Here is a 21,158-nt window from a genome sequence, read left to right as displayed (position 1 = left end):
CTCTGTTATTTTCAGCACAACAGCCAGAATATTCATACTCAAGTAAATCAAAACTCTGTAGTGGCTTCCTATCTAATTCAGAATAAAAGCCACAGTTCTCAGAATGATCTTTAAGACCCTAGGTGAGCTGAAGTTCCTCCCATTCACACCTTGCTCACCTCATTTTTACTGTTTTCTCTTTTGCACACTGGTTTCAGCCACTGTGGTCTCTTGATGTGCCTTCAGTCACAGCTCCATACTGTCTTCTATGCCTCGAATTCTCTTTCCCTGTTATCCACGTGATTAACTCCACTGTTTTCAAATGTTTGCTCTATGGCATCTTCCCAATGAATCCCACCCACACTTCTTGATTTGAATTGTAATCCCCTTCCCAGCATTCCTGGTCTCTCTTAACTTCTTTTATTTATTTCATTTTCCATAGCATTTATCATCTTCTAATATAACTACTTATTTGTCTTCTATTGTCTCCTTATCTATGCCTGGCACTCTAGATGTTTAAGAAATATTTGTTGAATGTTGAAGGAATGAAATATACCCGAAGATAACACGTTCTTTGGTATGAATGTTCCTTTTTCTCTTCGTCTCTCTATAATCCCTTTTTACTTATTCATGTGTGAAAGACTATTATATTTTGACAATATTTCTACTTTAAATAGCTGAATCTTTAATAAAGGTAATAGCTGACAGGAAAAATAAGCAACAATCTTTTCTCAAGAGCTAGACATAATTTCAATTACATGACATACATAAAGTTCTAAGAAAATTAAATAACACCATTATACTTTATGCTTTAAGATTAGTCAGTTAAAAGGTTATCTTTTTCCTGTCTTAACACTGCCTAAGTTATCTAAGTTATTCAAAACAAGAGTTGGAAAGATTTTTATATCAGGGAAAAGAGTTGGCATATCTTTGATTGTTGGGATAGCATTTAAAAATATAGCTTATTTTACCCTTTTGTGCTGAATACTGGCACATTCTCCCATTGTTTGTGCTTCTCTCTTATGTAAAAATTTGACACCTTGAAAACTAGATGAATTAGGACTCCTAACAAACATAAGGAATAGCTTAAACATATGGAATCTCTGATTCAGTAACTATGTTGTGATGTGTTACATTTTATAAATAAATCTAGCTTCAGAGAAATTATTGAAGTAAAACATAAGGAAAAGTTTTATAATTGTTACAAATAGTAAAAATATGCTTCTAAAACATATTTCCAATTCTTACTAATACTGTTCTTTAAATGTAATCATTTGTTCAGTGATAAATGAACTTGATTCCATTTGGTATTCCTTCCTTAAAAGTAAAATTTTTAATTGTGAATATATTATAGATTTTATAAAAATAAAGAGAAAAAAAAAAGGCTGTAATTTTACCAGTGTAACACAGCCATTTTCATTTTCCATTATTTCCTTTTTGCATATTCACCTTTCACACAGTTTTAATAGGGTACCAAGTTTTTATCCTGTCTTTTTCACTTGGATGTATGTCATCCCTATTTCTTCACATTACTGTGTAGTCTTTATTACAATAATTTTTCAAGGTTACATAATGGTCTCTAGTGCAGCCATACCTTAGTGAACCTAAATATTTTCCAGGTGTTAGGTGTTTAAGTTAGTTTCAATTTTTATTAATCATAAATAATGTAATAATGAAAACTTTTGTGTTTGAAGCTTTTTCTGGATCGTTTTCTTAGGATACATTCCCAAAGGTGAAATTCTTGTTTCACACAATATGAACATAGTAATGACTCTTGATATATTGCCAACCTACTTTCCCAAATGATTGAACCAATTTTTGGCCTCCAGCAATGTATGAAAGTGAAGTTTCACTGTACCCTTGCCTGTGATTTCTCATTTTTGTCGCTCCTTTGTAAACCTCATACTTTTTGCATTAAAATGCTGGTATTCCTTACCAGTATGAGAATTTAAAGAACAGTTTTAGGATGTCAGATGTCTGACTCAAGTTTGTCTCCCAAAGAGAAGGAAGAGGAGAAATGGTTGGATGTGTTTGGTTTAATTGTGCCTAGAAGGATAGAAAGTTGTCCATTGCTGAACTGGTCATTTGAAGAAGTTTGGTGTGATGTCATCTGGCTAACCGTTTTTTACCACCACAGAGGTTTACATTGCTGTTTTATTCTGAAACAAAATGGTACACAAAAAGACACTACATTTATTTGTTTGCTGCCTAAAAGTCTAAAGTGACATAAGAGGCTTGCAGCACAGTACTATGCTTACCAAATATTTTGGCTTATTCTTGGAAGATCACATAACTCCTATTTTTCTCATAATTAAATAGTTCATCTCTTAGAACAGTTAGATTTAGTTGTTCTTACTAATGGAGGGTTGAGTACTGGTATTGGTCACCTAAAGCTGTAGCTAAAACAACTAGAACTTTCCTTCATGAGTAACAGTCAATAGAGGCTGAGGAAAGAAATTTGGTCGTGGAGAATCGCTGAGAATGAGGGGGAGACTTTCGATTAGCATAGTGACTTAATATTTAATAGTAGCTAGTTATTTAATAGTATCTGGTTATTCTACAGCACTGCATAATTTCAAACTATGTTCATATTCACTGTCTCACTTGTGCTGTAGAATTTTGTTATCAACATGCAGAGAGGTTATGGGACAGACCCAAGGACTCGTGGTAGATAAGGGTGGGCCTACGTGGTGTGCACTGGACTGTAGCACAAGGATTGGGGCTGCAAGTCTCTGGTTTTACTATACCACAAAATATTTTTTTAAATGCCTCCTGATTCTTTCATACATAAATTCATTGAGTTTCCGCTCTCCCCTCTGGGGCATAGATGTAAGCGTTCAGAGAGGGTTCACTGCAGGGTAGGAGTCAGGTCTGCCAAGAGGCCAGAGCAGGCATGTGTGGTGAATGCTCGAGCAAAGCAGATGCCAGGAGTTGTAGCGGTGCGGCGGTGGGAGGGGCTGGCCCTGTGGGGGAGCCAGGTGATGTTTGTAACTATGGTAAGGGGGGATTGGAGCTGGGTCGGTAAAGGTCAGTAAGGATGACCCTAGTGGATCTCCTTTACTTTGACCAGTGAGGGTCGGTGAGCTTACTAAGGAAGCACACAGATACTGTGTTTTGAGAGAAAACTTTTTCTTTGAAGAGCTGTAATTAGATGACTACTTCTCTGTTCTACTGTTTAGAGCTATTTCATGCTGATTTCTTCTACAGACCAGCTTTGTACGAGCTACTCCCATGCCCCAGGAGTTTCTTTCCTTGATTCCCGCACTTTATTTCAAGTTCATTTACTTATTTCTTCATTCATTCATTCACCCCACAGGTATATTTACTGTTGTGATCTAAATAATGAGAAAGTGCCAGGCATTGAAGATTTAAAGCAAAAGCTTTCTGAATTGCCAGGGCCATGACGTGGGAAAAGCTTAGAGTATTCTAGGAATGGAAATAAAGACTTTGAGGTTAGAAATGATTGTGTTAGTAGCTGAGGTCAGAGAGCAAGGAAAGTCCAGTTCTTGGTTGGAAGTTTAGAATCTGTTCTAAGTGCAACAGTAAGCCATCGGGAAGTTTTAGGCAGGACAGCAGAAGATCTGATTTGTCTATAATTTTAACATTATGATCTAGAAACCATTAAGAAAAGTGCATCCCAGTGAACTTTGGCACTTGATACACAGGCAATTTGGGTGATGGCTTTAGATTAAAGAGAAGAAAGAGTTGTAATTTAAAGACAAGCAGATGACAGGATTTAGTACACGCCGATGTTTGCATTTCTTCTCCCTTTATCTCCATCCACTATGACAGGTTGCCTGTTTAGGGCAGAAGAGGATGGCGCAGATGCCCCTCCTTGCTAAAGGTTCTCTCAGACCCTGCTTTCATATTAACAGATTTGCAGGATCCTGTCACTCCCAGTGCTGCCAGGAATAACTGCTATTTGCTTGGTGGCAGTTCAGTCATTGCAGTGAGCTGATGTCATGTTCATGATGCAAATGAAGGGCAGCTGATTGACTTGCGAGATTGACTGAAGTCAGTCAGTCACTTCTTTATACCTCCTTATCCCTTAATCCCCTGCTCTTCCCACCGAATTATAGCAGGTGGGGAGAAATGTTCCCAGGCCATTATAGGAAGATCATTGAAAATCTTCAGGCACTTACAGGTGAATAACGAGTAATTTACTCTGATGTCTGGCAGCCGCAGGGACACCTGAGTTTGAAATGGGCAGAGAAGTGGTAGGAAAGGTGCTCTTTGCTAAAGGTTGGGCTTATAGACATCGTTGAGAATGACAACTGTGATTTAGTAGTTAATTCTGGTATTCAAATCAGGGCTTCATTAATCTGACATTCCAGAGCTTCATTTTGGTTTAAATGAGCATAGAGAAGCTGCTTAACAAGCAAAACAATGAGACTAGATTACCTTACCTGTTTATTCTGTTTGCTTGAATTGTTTTTCCTCTAATTACCTTTAATCTAATTCCAGTTTCTTTTTCAACATACAGTTCCCATATTTTGAGCAGGTTGCATGCAAAGAGCTCCCCCTCCACGTCCCTCCTCTGTGTGCTTCCCCAGTGCCTTATTTATACCTCTCAAAGATTTGTGGCACTTCCCACATCCTTACTAGCATTATTCTCTCCTCTTTAGACTAGTGTAAGTTCCCTAAGAGTAGGGTCATGGCTTATTAATTGCTGTCGTCTCTTGTCCTGGCATATTTCCTTGTGGATTGTATGGATTTAATATGTGTTTTAAAATTTTTTCTTTGGTAGAAATCTTTGTTGGAAAATTCTGTTATACATTCTCATACTACCCCAGAGTGGGAGAGAAGTTTAATATTTTCTTATGGCCATGGGACAGTCATTGTGCTCTCCATTTATTACTCTTGACTCTTGAGGATCTGAGACTATATTCCCTTATGTTAAACACCTTGGAGCATACAACTGTCACAACACAATTTCAATTTTCCGTTTTGAAATTGTTTTGTTATCTTCCTTCTTGTTAAGCTGATTCTAGTCTATTGCTTATAGACCAAAGCTTCATTTTACGTGTGTTTGTTTGGGGGAAAGATTGAGGCTCTTTCCCGCTAGGTACTAGAATGGAACATGTGTAAGCTTTGTGACTGGTTGCCACACAGAGCACTTTTATGTCAATGGCCGAGGTTTAAGTCAGCAAGGTACCTGGATGTCTGCTGTCTGGAGAAGTATGGGGTTACTAGGTGCCTCTCCCATCAACCATGAAGACTTGTTTCCCTCTAACTTTCATGATGTAAAATATTTCTACAGATGTAGTCACCCTCATCCCCTACTCCCTCAGCTCTGACAGTGCCAGCCTGCTAAGGCGGGCAAGCACTTCCCTCGGTGCCTTTGAACTTGTAGTTCCCTCTCACTGGAGTGCTTTTTTACCAGATATTCTTATGGCTTCCTCCCTCACTTTCTTCAGATCTTTCTTCAAATACCACTGTCTTTGAGATGCCTTTGTGACCACTTATATAAAATATGATCAACCCCCATGCAGGCCCTAACCTGCCTTTCCCCCTTATCCTGTGTGGTAGACTGTTATGCTCCTGAACCATGCCCCTCTCTATATAGGTCCCTGTGCAGAGGATCGTTGCTATTCCCTCATCAGGAGAGTCAGTATATTTCTCCATTCTCTTGAATCTGTGTTGGCCTTATGACTTGCTTCAAACAACAGATTATGGCAGAAGCAATGTGCAAATTCTAGAGCTGCATTGTCTAATATGGTAACCCTGAGCCACATATGGCCATTCAACATAAATCAGTTACAAACAGGTGAAATTTAAAATTTAGTTCCCAGTTGTGCTAGTCATATTTCGAGTCCAAAATTGCCACAAGCAACTCATGGTTACCATATTGGTATTGGACAGTATAGTTTTAAAACATTTCTCTCATTGCAGAAAGTTGCATTGGACAGAGCTGTTCTAGAGTCTTTGCCGTAAGAGGCCTTGCAGCTTTCACTCGGCCCTTTGGGAACACTAATCACCATGCTTTGAAGGAGCCCAGGTTAGCCTACTAGATAATGTGAGACCATACAGAGGGAAACCGAGGTGCTCCAGCCAATATATAGCTAGTAATGATTTCCAGATATGTGAGTGAGGCCATCTTGGATTTCTAATCCCATTCAATCTGCGGATGACTACAGCCTCAGAAGTAATCTCTGGTGGCACCAGCAGAAGAGCTGGTCATATTGCCAGACAGGAAAAATAAATTGCCATTGTTTTAAGCCAGTAACTTTATGTGGGTTTGATACGCAATAGTGATAATGGATGTAACCTTCAATCTAAATACTACAATAGTTCTGAAACTATTTGAAACTATGCGCTGTGCAGTTAACGCATGGATAGGATGTGGTAAAAAGGGGGAAGTTGGAGTAAGCCCATACCATTTCTTTCAGTGAGATCAGTTCCTTATTTATCTGGGGAGAGAAAAAGATATTTGCTATTAATAAAGTAATGACCAACAGCAATCAGAAACATTTAGTACCTACTAGCTGATAGATGAAAGGAGAAAACTAACTTTGCATCCAAAAATTATTTACCGATAATTTGCCAAGCAGATAGTTCAAATAATCCAGAGTTTACTGGAATCCAATAATTATTTCAACGTAGGCTAGTTGGATTTGGGGAACTTTGGTTTATCTTGCTTAGCCATATTTTGAAGTACTACTTGGCATTTAATTCTGAAAGGATTCCTTCTTTTATTCATTATTTCCCAAGCATATATTGAGTGCTTTCTATATGTCTAGGCAGGTACTGACAATATCAAAGGATTATGACATGCCTTACCTTAGGAAAACTGACAGTACATTAGGATAAGCTATGTTAGAGGAATACAAAATGCTCTGGAAACACTGAGGTGGGAACGCACTAAATGTACCGAATGAGCTATTACTTTGCAGGTAGGTGGGGATACAGGTTAGAAAATAAACATTACCTAGAGCACTTTTTTTGAAAGAAAGAACAGAATTATTTAATAAAAATTTTGAGATAGTCACATAATATAAAATTTACTCCATTAAAGTGTGCAGTCAGTGGCTTTTAGTATATTCCCAGAGTTATAACCATCATCAAATCTAGTTTTAGAACATTTTCATTATCCCACAGAGAAACCCCGTACCCATGAGCAGTCAGCCCCCCTACCTCCTCCTAACTCCCAGTTGTAAGCAATTACTGATTTATTTTCTGTCTTGATACACTTACCTATTTGGGCATTTCATAATAATGGGCTTTTGTGTCTGGCTTCTTTCACTTAGCATGTTTTCCAGATTCATCCATGTTGTAGCATGTTTCAGTATTTCATTCGTTTTTATTGCTGAATAAGATTCCGTCGCATGGATATGCAGCGTTTTGCTCATCTGTTCACCAATTGGTGGATGTTTAAGTTTTGTCCACAGTTTGGTCATTATGAATAATATTGCTGTAAACAATGTATATAAGTTTTTATGTGGACATACACTTTTAGTTCTCTTGGATATACACCTAGGAGTGGAATTGCTAGTTAATATGGCAACTCTATGTTTAACATTTTAAGGAATTGCCAAATAGTTTTTCAGAATGTCGGTTCCATTTTATCATTCCACCAGCGGTGTATGAGGTTCCAACTCCTTCACATCCTGGCCAATACTTGTTATTGCCTGAGAACAGAATTGTTTGGAATGAAAATATAAAGTCATTAAAATAGAAAAAAATTCCAATTAGATTGTGTGTACTCATTTAAGGCTGCCCATATATAAGTCACGTGACATCAGAACTCAGCTGAATGCCACTTTGTAGCTCTGTATACAAAACAACTCTGTTGGAATTTAATTATCTTATCATTAATGTTCCCAGGTGCTTAGGAAATGCTGCTTTTCTTTTATGTCTAATTGAGAAGTAAAGGGTGGTGAAATGATTGTATGTGTAATGCTGTTGCAGGGTAAGCCGATTTCTGACATGTAATTAAATATAATTGAAATAGGACAAATTGAACAACAAAATTAAATTTGCAAAATAGAGGATGAACAGATACGATTAAATGCATGCTGTCCTCTAGGATATTTGGGTGTCGAGTCGGCATTGGTGCAGGAGGGAGCCCCACATTTTCACTTACGTGGTGTGGTTCCCACCTGCCCACACTTGCCTCCTGTACTTCCCTCCCTTGGCATATCAAAGGAATTCATGAGACATTCCCACCAACACCCTGTGCAGAGCAGATTGTTTTATGCAGCGCCCGAGTTTCATGTGGTCAAGAAGGAAAACAGACTCTCTAGTCCTGTGTGGCTCTCTCAGACTCAGACTTGTTTTTCATGAATCTAGGAGCCTTTACAATGATAGCATAAAAAACAAAAATGTAAATCTGACAGTGCTCCTCCCTGCCCCGCCCCCTCTCCTGCTCTTCAGTGACTTCCCAGCGCCCTTTTCTGGTAAAGTCTTAGACGCTGAGGACACCATACGTGGTCTTTGTGACCTGTACCTGCCCACCTCTGCAAACTCGGCTGTTCCTGCTTTACCTGTGCTAAATAGTTTTAGTTCCTTGAGTGTATACAATGCCATACTGTCTTATTCTTCTGCTAGTGTTTAGTTTTCTCTATTGGGAGTACCGTTCTCTCTCTGCAAGAGTCAGTTGAGACACCACCTCCACCAGGAAGCATTTCAGAGCTGCCTAAGCTCTACTAGGTCCCAGGGCACTGATGTGGGTGCCTTGTTTACCACAGTGAAATAAAAACAGAAAAGGTCCTTGGCCTTGTGCAGATGATATTTTATCTGAGAGAGACAGACAATAAGCAATAAACATAAGAACTAAATACCTACCGAGTATAGTACATTAGGGATGGGAAATGTAGTGGATATAAATATATATCTATATATCTATATATATATCTATATATATATATATATATATATATATATATATATATATATATATCTGTGTGTGTGTGTGTGTATTTTTGAAATTCTAAAAATAGGTTCAAGACAAATCTCCTTTTGCCATCTCCCATTCCCAAACCCCTCCCCAATGCAGACTTTGAGGACTACTATAGAACTGATCCAGAACTCCCAGTTAGAAATTACTGTACAGAAATGACTTAGTTGTGTGCGTTATATTATCTTCTTTCTCTACCGTAAGACCTGGAGTCACCCACTGTGAAATATATGCCCCATAATCATTTTAGGTTTCCTGAGGACCAGTATTTCTTCTGCTCTCCCTTCTTTGTGTCACGTTCCTTTATGTTCTGTCTTCTCTCAGTTTTTAATTTCCTTCCATGTCATCAACCAATTGGTGTTTGCTGGGTTCTCTTTTGTGCCAAGTCTCTAAACACAGGCTGTGAATCCTTCATCCCCTTTGATGAACCAGAGTGAGGAGGTGTTTTTCTAGCTCCTTCATCTCCTAAGCAGCTTGTTTTCAATAGATGTATTCCTGACACTTCCCTTTCAAGAAAGAAGAAACATAGCGCTTGCACATCATTTAAAAAATCTTTACTGCTCCCACAGTTATTGGTTGGGTTTGGGTTTCGCAGAGAAATACTCTTGACCATTCAAATTTTTAGAAATAATTCTGCTACATTGCCTACTGTTTTTTCTGCTATCTTTTATGTAACATTATTTCATATTTCTAGGTGGTTTTGAAAATAAATACTAGGAGTATTTTTGTTCATCTGGAGCTTCTTGCTCTAAAAGTAATCTATATTAAAGGAAGATCTGACTCAACACCTGTATGTATATATATATATATATATATATATATATATATATATATATATAAAACCAAAACAATGTACACATTTTAAGAAAGGGAAAAAATGTATTAATATTGTAATACTCAATATATCCTGATAACAAAAGATAAATACAAGTCATGTGTATGCATTTTTTTTGCACCCTGGTATACATATATATGTGTATCTATAGATATAGATATTTCTGGGTTAAAAATGTATTTTTCCTATTTTTCTTCTCTTCCTTATTTCTGTATATCAGAGACTTTACATGTCAGAAAATCATCTTGTTTTCCTGCAGTGTCACATTTGGGACTTCTTCACAAGTTGAATTTCTTAAATAGACATGGTGGAGGTTTCGTCACTTCTCCCCCAGCGTAGTTATTTCATGCTCATAGGTGATAATTGATCTGAGAATTTCTTGCCTTGTGCTTGCTTCGTGGTCAGTCTTTGGTTATATAGATGCTAGGGAGGACACATAAACGTTACCTATAGATTTTAGAGAAAATTTTTTACATCTCATAGCCTATACTTTATTACTGTGTGTAAATTGTGGATTGGTATACACTTTTATTCTTTTAGTTTACATTTTTAATCAAAGTCATAACTGTACACAATTTAAAAGTCAAAAATATTTACAGTGCTTATCACAAAAAAACAGCATTCTGCCATTCCATCTCTTTTTACTCCTCACCAGCTCTTCACTTTCCTCCCCACCCCCGCATGGTCTTTTTCAGCTTCATTACCAGTGTTTTCTACTGTTTAGCTCCAGTTTTTTTAATGTTTCATCATCAGATAAAACAGATTTCGGTATTTCTACATTTTTAATGTTTACTTTTAATTTACCATGGAAGATGAGGTTTTAGCCTGGAAATCACTCATCATCCCAACATAATTATGTCAAATCCTATTAAAAACAATAGTTTTGTTCAGAAGGAAAGACTTTATTGATTCTAAAATACTACTAGAGTGTGATATTTTAGAAAATAAGAAACAAGAATTTTCATAATGTGTTGTTGGGGAACTGCATTAAAAGCAAAATATTAGAACGAGTAGGTGTTTATATGCATAATTTAAGAGGATAACATTATTAACAACATTTTGATATAGCTACAGCATTAAAATAGCATATGAGAAAATCTTGGTTTACTCTTATCTTGCAATAGTCACAGGCTGAGTTTGTTGTTTTGAAATTCTAGTCAATTAGAGTCTTAATCACCAAACATTTCATAGGAGCAGGGGATGGAAGTTAACCCTAGTTAAAAGAACAAAAGTACTGAAGACAAACTGTTCTGTGAATCATAGATTTGCATGAAAAACTTCACAAGGGAGAAATGCTAATGCCTCGGCATGAGAGATGGAACATATTTTAAGATAATTGGAGACTGTCTTTTATGTGTTTTCTTTGGTTTAGTTTTGATTTCATGTACTTTAATTTGTTCCTATCTCTTATTTTTTCTTTCTTAATATATTCTAAAGAATGTAAAACACTTCTTAGGATCTCATTACTACCTGTGCAATTGCCTCTTCTGTACCTTTGGATGTAATATTTTTTGTCAGTCAGTCATATTAGAAAACACTGTTTTAGAACAGGCTATTATCAAGCTATTATATTTTAGCAATCTGACAGCAGTGACAACCTTTAAAGTACATTTTGTATAAATGCAAATATACTGTAACAATTTCCCTTAGGTGAATATTGTAAAGTGGTTGTTTTTTTGCATATTTAAGTTCTGCAGGAATCATTCTTTTGCTTGTATTCATTTGTTTCAGCATTCATATGTGTAAAACTTACATTTTTTACTTCTAACCTCCGTCATATGCTAGTTATTAGTTATCCCCTTGACAAGTGTGGTCAGAAGGGGTCTAATTTAAGATGTTCCATTACTTGGTGAACACATGAGTTTACAAAATCAACTTTTCTTCTCTTTGCAAAGGCACTGAGACGTGAATTAAAGGAGAAAGAGTATTCTGTCCTGAATGCTATAGACCAAGCTCGAGTGTTCCTGGCTGATCAGCCCATTGAGGCCCCTGAAGAACCAAGAAGAAACCTACAATCAAAAACAGGTGAGACTGGTTTCTTTGGTACATCATAAAAACACATGTGAGGAGAACAAACAACCAGAATCAAGCAGGAAGTTTCCTTAGAGCATTTCAGGATCTGATATTTAAAAACTTTTTCTAGAAATTATTGAATAAAATATGTTATTATTTATCAAATGTCTAAATTCTTAAAAATAAAATGACTGTGTACTTAAGTATTATTAAAAAAGGAAACGAACTACAGAATGTTTATTTATTAAAAAGTGTACTGGAACTAAAAATAATTTAAGATATAAAAACTTACATTTTTTATATTTAAACAAATTACACTGTAAAGAATTGCAAGCAGAAGAATGGTATTTAAATATAATAGTAAATGTATAAAATATTTAAATATCTACGAGTATAAGATAAGTTTGTATTAAAGTTCTGTGTTTTTTTAAGATTAATTTTGAAATTAAGACACTAAAGTGCCTTTCTTTTATAAGCAGATACAGAATTTATTTAATTTAAAAATAACAACCTGTACTATTTATGTACTTTGGCTTAAGATTGAAATAGTAACTACCTTACTAACAAACAGCAGTAAATCACATAGTAAATTTAAGAGATGAATTTTGGCATCAGCATTTATCTTTAGTATGATTTTTGCATTGTTGGCAGTAAAAGCATTCTGATGCATTTTTTAAAATAAACATGCCGTTCAAAAAAGTTTTCAATCATTTACTTTACATAGTAAAAGCCAGCCTGGAAGACCGCCTCATGCTCTGTCCATCAGTGTAATGCATGAAGATTTTTTGCTTGTAAGGGAAGTACAGTTGGAAAATGCTTTCTTTGACTGTAGCTGGAACTGAATCAGATGTTTGGACAGGTGGCCATTTTCCTATTCAGCCATTCTCGGGAAGTGCTACTTCAGTCTGAATAAATTTCCCATCAAGGTCATGATTTTCTTGACCCTTTAAACCTAGTTTCATATGTGTGTCTGTGGGACACACGCACACCACTCAGACTATCTTTCTAGCACTAGTTTTTCTTTTCCACTGGTGGGATCTCCGTCTTTCCAGGCAGCCCACTGAGGACCTAAGTCCTTGCTGAGTGGCCACCTTTCAACAAACCCCACAGTTTTCAAATCACTCATAAGTGCCATTTCTACCTTTGAAGAATTATTCCTTTTGATTACTTATAGATCAATCATACACACACACACACACACACACACACACACACACAGGCTCACATAGTAGGTGCTTACTACATAATTGTTGAATGAATGGATGCCTGAGCTGAGCACTTTCAGGCGTGGTAGGAAGTGATTTGGTTCAGGGAGAGGGGTTGACCACTCTGGGGCGGATCATGAGAAGCTGAGCGGCTGTGTGTTGGGGAAGTTGGTCAGCCCGGCATGGCGGTCAAGCTCTTGTGCCTGGACAGGAGGTGGCAGTGAGGGGCTTGTACGTGCCATCTGGTTCAGATTCCAGAGGCCCTGGAAAGTTGGGCAGAGCATTCCAAGGTAATTCAACAAGAGTGAAGGCTCTATTGTGGGTTGTGTTTTTTAAGCTTGGAAGAAAAATAACAAGTTGGCTTGTCTCATCTTAACCAATTTAAAGTGTGCCTTAAATCTGCTTTTCTCATCTCCTTGCATCCCCAGTACTTTCCAGAGAATAGATGACACATTTTTATAATAAGCAATTTTGTAGCAGTAAAAAAAAGTGTTATTATATCACTAAAGCTTCACTATGTTATGAATTTTCCTCCTCAGTAACTGTCAGTCAGTTTAAGAGGTAAAACACATACATACACACACACACACACACACGTGCGTGCACACACACACAATGTATTTTGAATTCCTATTTTGCTGTTATATTCAGGATGTTTCTATGCCCCATGTTCACATGCTATCTTTGGGAAGCAAGGGGAAAAAATAAGTCATGTTAATTTAACTTTATGACTTTTTTGTTTCTTGTTGTTGAGATTAGCAATTTTCATACTTTTTCCTTTCCTGGTATTATTTTCTGTAACGCTGGCTGATTTTACCTACTGTTAAAAGTAAATGAAAGAAAATTGTCCATAATAGTCTTTATACTTTCGTTGTGTACCACGACTTGTGTAGAGCTGCTATCAGAAATAGAGAGCATTTGAACGTTAGTTATCTTGTGTGATGCTGCTCCAAATACTCAGTGTTGGAGGGGGTGGAGCAGGGAGAAAGCATATCATAATTTTTAAATTCTATTTAATAAACATTTGTATACTGAGTATGCTATGTGTACTGTGCCATAAAGGCACACCAAAATGGATCCATGTCTTTACTTTTAAGTAACTATTCCAGAAAATACTTCTCTCCATGATTTTTTCCTCTCAATGCCTTTCTAGCCTTGGCTCCTTTTTAAATTTTGTTCTTTTATCAATTATAGTGTCGTATGTATATATACATAGATATTTTTTCATGGTCGCCTATGGAGGTTTATGTTATTACTGAGTAGCACAGGTATAAATTGTTCTCAGGCATTTGTTAATTGATACGTGTTATTAAAAACAAGCAAACTAATTAGTTCAACCAGATGATCGGTTGCTGGCAAAGAATCTCATCAGGTATGTTTGCTAGATATTTTCTTTTCCCCCCAGTTTTACGGAGCTGTAATTGACATGTAACATTGTATGAGTTCAAGGTGTACAACGTCATGATTTGATAATTATATATATTATGCATTTGTGATCACCACAATAAGTTCAGTAAACATCGATCACCCTTCATGGTTACAAATATTTTTTCCTTGTGGTGAGAACTTCCATGATCTACTCTCTTAGCAACTTTCAAGTATGTGTATTTTAAATATTTAAAAATCACTACTAATGTTATAATACTTTCCTCATTTAGGCCCTTACCATTTTTTGTTAGGACTGCAGAGTGCTTTATTAGTTGGTATCTCTCCATCAACGTAGACACAACATATCTAAAACACAGAACTGAGCAAATGCCAGTTCTTGGTTTGAAAACCGCCCATAACCCCTGGGATGGAATCTGAGCTTCTTTATCTAGCGTACAAGCTACACAATGATTAGGCCTCAGCTTTGCTGTGTGGCAGCATCTCCTGCCCCTCTCTGTCCCAAGCTAGTGTCCATTCAGCACCAAACTTCTCATGATGTTCTGCAGGTAGTGGTCTGACTTGCCTTTAGCCTGTTGCTCATCCTGTTTTTTCTGCCTGTGGGTCCCTCTTACCTGATTTCCAGCTCCTTCCACGTTTGCCTGCCCAACCCCTGCTCATCTGTCCTCCTCAGACCAGGCTTGTGTCTTCCTGGCCCTTTTCACACCCCGCTGTCTGTGCTTCCTTGGCACCCTGTCATCTCTCTGGCTGTTACCAGCATCTGTGTCTGAAGCTCCGCCCTCCCCTTGCTTAGTGACCTTTCTCATTAATCGAGAATCTCCACGAGTGTGAAAAATGATCTGAGCAGCTATGATAGATGTTATATAGAAAACATAGTCAAAATCCAATTAGCTCATAGAAAAGCCACTCTCTCAGAAGTATTGACCCTTGAATGACATGGGTTTGAACTGCATGGATCCACTTACATACAGATTTTTTTCAATAAATAGTGTAAATGTATTTTCCCTTTTTTATGAGTTTCTTAATAACATTTTCTTTTCTCTAGCTTCCTTTATTGTAAGAATACAGTATATAATACAGTTAACATACAAAATACTGTTTATGTTAGTGATAAAGCTTCTGGTCAATAGCAGGCTAGTAACAAATAAGATCAGACATCAAAAAAGAAGATATGCAATTTTTGAATGCGTGGGGGTCCACACCCCTAACCTCCGTATTATGCGAGAGTCAATTATAATTTTTAATTGAACTAAAATTATCCGAATAATTACAGAAATTTTACAAAGTTCAGAACTTTGTCAGTGTATCTTGTTTGAGCCATAGGGAACTACTTCATTTTATTTCATCTATATCATGTCACTGTATCATCATCATTTATATTGTTCTTTTACTTTTCGAACCCCTTTCAAGATCTCTTATCTCAGTGAGTTGGGCAGATCATACAGTATGCCTTCTGTTAAAAAAAGAAAAGTGAGATAAAAACACAAAGGTCAAGAAAATATTGTGATGCTGACCAAGGTCATCAGTTAACGTAGGAGAGATTCAGGAACCGGGCACTACTCATCTATGCTGGCACCCTTCCCTAAGCCCGGGGTTTGGGGCTGGCTTTTAACTCATCCCTTCAGTTTTCTCTCTTCTCGCTCACTATCTGCTCATGGGCCTTTGACCTCCTAGCTCCTTGTTGACTTTCAGTGTCAAGACCCTCTTAACCCTGCACAGATGTTTCTTGGCTTCGCCCATGTTCTTCCAATGTCGCTTTGAAGTTCTCAGTCCCAGTTTTGAATTTCTTTGAAAACCACATCGGGCTTAGTGACGGTAGATGAGCAAGACATCTCTGGGGATCAGGCACCATTGGCCTTAGCCCATTCCTGCCCCCAAACCCCTTGAGGTAATCGGGGAATACATGTGTCTACTTACGTATTTATTACCTGTAATTTAGGTTAAAAGCCAGATTTGCACAGGGGAGTTAGAGCCTTACATCTTTATGCCTCTCTCCACACGACATATACATGCAGGCAGGTGCATAGACATGCAGATGTGGACACACACACACACACACACACACACACATTGTATGATTTGGAGTTACGGTATCAATTACTAAGTAAAACTGCTAACGCTTTAATAGGATATTTCACCTCTGAAAGTATTACAAAATTGTACAATTCATTGTATATGTGGATGTAGTTAAGCTCTTTTCCTCTGTTCAGCTTTTGATTTTAAGACAAAAAAAAATGATCGCATTATTTTGCTCATAAATTTCTCTTTAGTCTTCTTTAAAATTTATTTGTCTAGGCATTACTATTAGTACAACTATTATTTTATTCCAGGCTGTCTGAACATTATTTTTTTTTCAATCTGGTGTAGTTGATTAGTTTCTTTTGTTTCATTTAAATGATAGTCATACAAAAAAAAAAACACCCATCTATTACTTTAGTGTGTTCATGCACTTATAGTTGAGTGTGGTGTATATGTGTTTTTTCATACACACCTTTACATAGTTGTATATTATTGTAGCTGTGAATAATGGTGAATAATAATCATCTTTCAGATAAAAATTATATATAGTTTAATATTTTTCCTCTTTGGTCTTTGACAGCTGGCTGTGTATATTTAGTAGTAATTAATATTTCAACTCAGGGTTTACTGTTTTAATTATTAAATGTTTAATTATTAAATGTTCATAATATATCGGACAGCCAGTTATTAGGACTATTTTTCTTCTATGTGAAATCTCATATATTTTATGTTATAACAAAGAAGTCATAAGTGACGTTTTCCAGTCCACTGTGTCAGTCCATTTTCTGCCAGTATTAGCAAACTTGTGCAAATAACATTTCACGATTATTAAATGAGTACAAATATGGAATTAACATGCAGTTTAGTAGAAGTAACTTTTATACTTATTCTCAGTGTGCCTTAAGGTTATATTAAAAAGGAGGCAATAGTTATTTTCTCTCATCTCATAAAATGAGACCAAATTACACATAACCTAAGCAGTGAGGCTAGTAAAACTAATGGGTGTTTTGTTCACAGGGCATTTTTTGTTTCCCTAATAACAGCTTTATTAATTAGAATCCCATTCTATAATCATGGGTACAAGGGGAGTGGATTAGCCCCCATAACCAGATTACAGCAAGGGCGAGGACACAGCTGGCCACAGCGACTGGAGCACCACCCAGAAGCCTTTTCTCCATGTCTTCCTTCCTGCCTCTCTCCACATTTTCTTAGCTTTCTTATGACTGTGTACCTCACACCCTCATACCGGAGAAAGGTAGCCCTTCTTTAGGTTTAGCGCATTCCAGGAGAGGGCTCTGATTGACTCAGCTTGAGTAAGATGGAGCTCAGGGTCTGCTGGGATTGGCAGACCCCAGGTATAAACACAATGTTAGATGAAGGCAGAATCAACACCCAGAAAGGAAGAGAGAAACATTAGTAAACAGATGTTCACAAGCCAGCATTTATCAGGTGCTTACACTGTGCCGGGCTTCATGCCAAGCATGCCACATACCTTGTTTCCTTTCATTCTCATACAACTTATTGAGCTGTGACTACTCTTACCACTCATTTGACAGACAAGGAAACTGAGGCTTTGAGAGGTTTGGAAGCATACTGTCACTTGTGTGACAGAGCTGACACACCCACTCGGACTTGCTATGAAACTTGCTGCACTTAACCACCATAGTATACTATCTTAACTACCCCAATAAGTATAAGAGCTTTGAGATATTCAGTGGAAATATGATTTTATTTTCTATTTTTTATACTTTAAAATATTTCATGCAATAATTAAATATGTTTATAATTCTTTGCTTTGCACTTTACTGTTCTTTTTTTTTCACTGAAATATCAGGCTGCTTGATAGAATGACAAACCAGTTCACTGATTTCCTAGCATCATGGGAGAAGGTTTTTAGACAATTGTAGACTTTGTCTTTTTAATTCTCATATAAAAACTTGGAAGGTCAATAATTGCTTTCAGGCCTATAGATCAAGACAATAATTTAGTTAGTGTCTCAAGTCCAAATTAGATTAGTAAAGTTGTAATGTGTGAAAGAGCACAGAAATATATATTACTGTCTTTTCCAGTGTTCTTAACTATATAGCAACAATGTGTTCCTTCCCATTTTAAAGCTCATAATATATGGGTGAATGTAACGAATCTAGTCTTTAACTTCTCAAAAATACATGTGTAATGAGCTGGCTCAGTAAGCCCATTGATTGGGGAAAAATTTCAAAACTTTTTGGCCTGCTAATGAATACCGTGTAATGAAATCTGATTTAAATAAACAAATCAACATTCTTGATGAAGAATTATATGATAACAAAGGTTAGTTTTATGGACACAACATCTTAAATTAATTGTTCACATCTGTTATGTTCTCTAATCACTGTTACAACCATCCATAAATCACATTTGCATCATAAAAAGATGGTAATAATTTACATGTATGTATTTTATTGTAATCATCATCTGGGATGTTACTTTCAGATTTCAACATAAAGAATAGGAGGATACTCAACTCTTTTAATGTGGTGGTGTACTTACTTTGTTGTTTTTGTTCTTCTTGAAAGCTGGGATCTTCCAGAGTGAATTAGAGGGTTTGCCATTTTTTACAGTGTAATCCTAGCAAAGATATAAAGTCTCTTCTTCGGTTAAACTCCTCACTTATTGGGGCAGTTTATAAATATGAGACATACCTAACTTCTTTTATAGGAAGGGCTTAGGTTGGGAGGAAAGCTCAGGACTTCTTGCGTAGCTTGATCAATCATTAGCTGTGGTGTTCCTCAGGGAAGCAGCCAGGGGAGAGATGGGAAGTAGTGCAGCAAGAAATGAAAGACTTTTAATTTTAATCTGAGACTCCTGTCCTTCAATTCTTGAAGGAGAAATGGGAGGATTTGTTTTTTCAAGTCAAAGATATTGTATAGAGATTTATTCATTTATTTAACAAATACGTAATGAATGCTGGCTACATGTCAGGGGATAGTCACAGCAGTGAACAGACATATCCTTGCCCTCCTGGAACTTCCTTTCCCATCTTCTCTTCTTCCCTCTCAGTATTACCCTGCTGCCCCCAGTGCTCTGCCTGCTGCTGTGCAGCACAAATATCTTACTTGATTGAGTTACAAAACTACCATTAGTGTGAGGAAATGCAGGGAATATTCAGTTACAGAAAATCGAAAGCTAGATCTCAGGTTCCTTAGCGAGGTCTGTTCTAGGGACTCCGTGCTATTCCTGCTCCTTTCCTTGGAGGTTAATCATCTTTCTTCTTCCTCAGCTCAACGCTGGGTTTATTTACTTTGGCCCACTTTCCAGGAAGAGTATAACTTAGAAGAGTTCGGTCTCTAGTTCTACCTTCATTAACTACTGGTCAGAGGGGCCATTTATCTCCCTCCACAGTGTGATCTACATTCCTTTTTCTTCTCCATACTCTTCCCCTCTCATTCCCCCACCACCGTTGATATCTTGCATTTTGGTATTGTGGAAGATACTCTTTATTTTGGAGTTTGCTTTTTCCCAAATGCATCTGTTCATGTTCTCAGCTCTAATCCCCCCCCACCCCCCAACCCTGCCTTTATTAAAAGGATTTGAGGAGTCCCTTGGCAGCATGGATGGGTCCATATCGTCTTTATCATAGCCCTGCTGAAAGATTTAGGCTACACGTTAGCTTGTTAATCTACTCTGAGTAGCCTCTTACTGTCATCATCTTTATCATTTATTAGATGAACATAATTAGAAACATTACAGTAATCAGCTAATGACACTTGATGATGTACTTGTAATCAGGTTCATAATAAATTGTTGTCATCAGTCACCGTACAGAAAAGGCAGTGGGCAGGGTCCTCTTAAACACTGATCATTTCAAAGAGATTAAGTTGATCTTAATTACGCAATCAGAAGAGATTTTCAGAAGATTTCCCATTATTTTAATGAGAAGCATCTTTTGGTCATGAAGAAGGAGAGAGAGGAGCAGGGAGAAACGGAGGAGAGGGTGAAGAGAGAGAGATAGGGCAAGTTGAATCTTTAGGAATTTGGGGATGCATTGTTTTTTTCCTTGAATTCTTGTCCAATCAACTTGGTTTGCTTATGTGAAAATCTCTACAGGTGTCTAAACCTCCCAGATTTAGTAATATAATAATAGAAGGACTGAAAGAAATTAACTTTTTTTTGAAGCCCTACTGTGTGCCAGGTATGTGCCAATAGCTTTATAAAAATTAACAGAGGTTCAAAGGGAAAAGGACGATATCTATGATTACATAATTAGGTAGTTTTGGAACTGGCATATGATATCCTAATCTTTCCTTGCTCCACATTGTACAGGAGTGAAGATGCTACTCTGGAGAATATTTTTCTATATTTTTTATATGTGTTTTTCTGTATTTGTTTTTCTTAAAAGTTGTTTTTCATCTCTTGATGGAATACAACAGTACGATTATACATACATGCAAAAAGAAAGCAAATAGAACAAATAAGATATTTGGAATGACACTTGAAATGACTGTAAAACATTGCCTTTCACTGTAAAAGCCTTTTTATAAATTCTTTACATGGGTGTGAGGAGGAAGAAGGAAAAATAAGTAGAAAGATTTTCATTTAAAATTATGAAGTCGAACTTTCTCAATAAAGACTAATGCTAAAAATTCCATTTGAGCCAATTCAATTCAGTAATTATACCTTGAGGACAACCCGTCTCTAGACAGAAGTCTGCAAAACCAAGATGGAAAGACACACATGACATAAGGCTTTATACTCTAAGAATAAAAAGTCGCAATGGAGATAATTGTCAGTACCATAATTGAGAAGAAAATACAATAAATGGGAAATCTTTATTAAAAATAACACT

The 21,158-nt window shown here is 36.9% G+C and overlaps 1 protein-coding gene across 9 annotated transcripts in view; it reads left to right on the top strand.

The window, feature by feature from the left end:
* Positions 1-21,158, top strand: part of UTRN (utrophin) — a 463,108-nt gene that overhangs the window by 339,054 nt on the left and 102,896 nt on the right. For all 9 annotated transcript variants that reach the window (XM_088795414.1, XM_088795413.1, XM_088795412.1 and 6 more), the window contains one exon: positions 11,606-11,735. In XM_088795414.1, coding sequence (XP_088651540.1) covers positions 11,606-11,735 — 130 coding nt within the window. The remainder of the gene's footprint in view (positions 1-11,605; positions 11,736-21,158) is intronic.

The sequence above is a fragment of the Rhinolophus sinicus genome, chromosome 2 (genome assembly GCF_057876585.1).
Source record: "Rhinolophus sinicus isolate RSI-liver-muscle chromosome 2, RSI-T2T, whole genome shotgun sequence".
Taxonomy (NCBI): Eukaryota; Metazoa; Chordata; class Mammalia; order Chiroptera; family Rhinolophidae; genus Rhinolophus; species Rhinolophus sinicus.
This window is presented reverse-complemented; position numbering and strand designations above follow the sequence as displayed.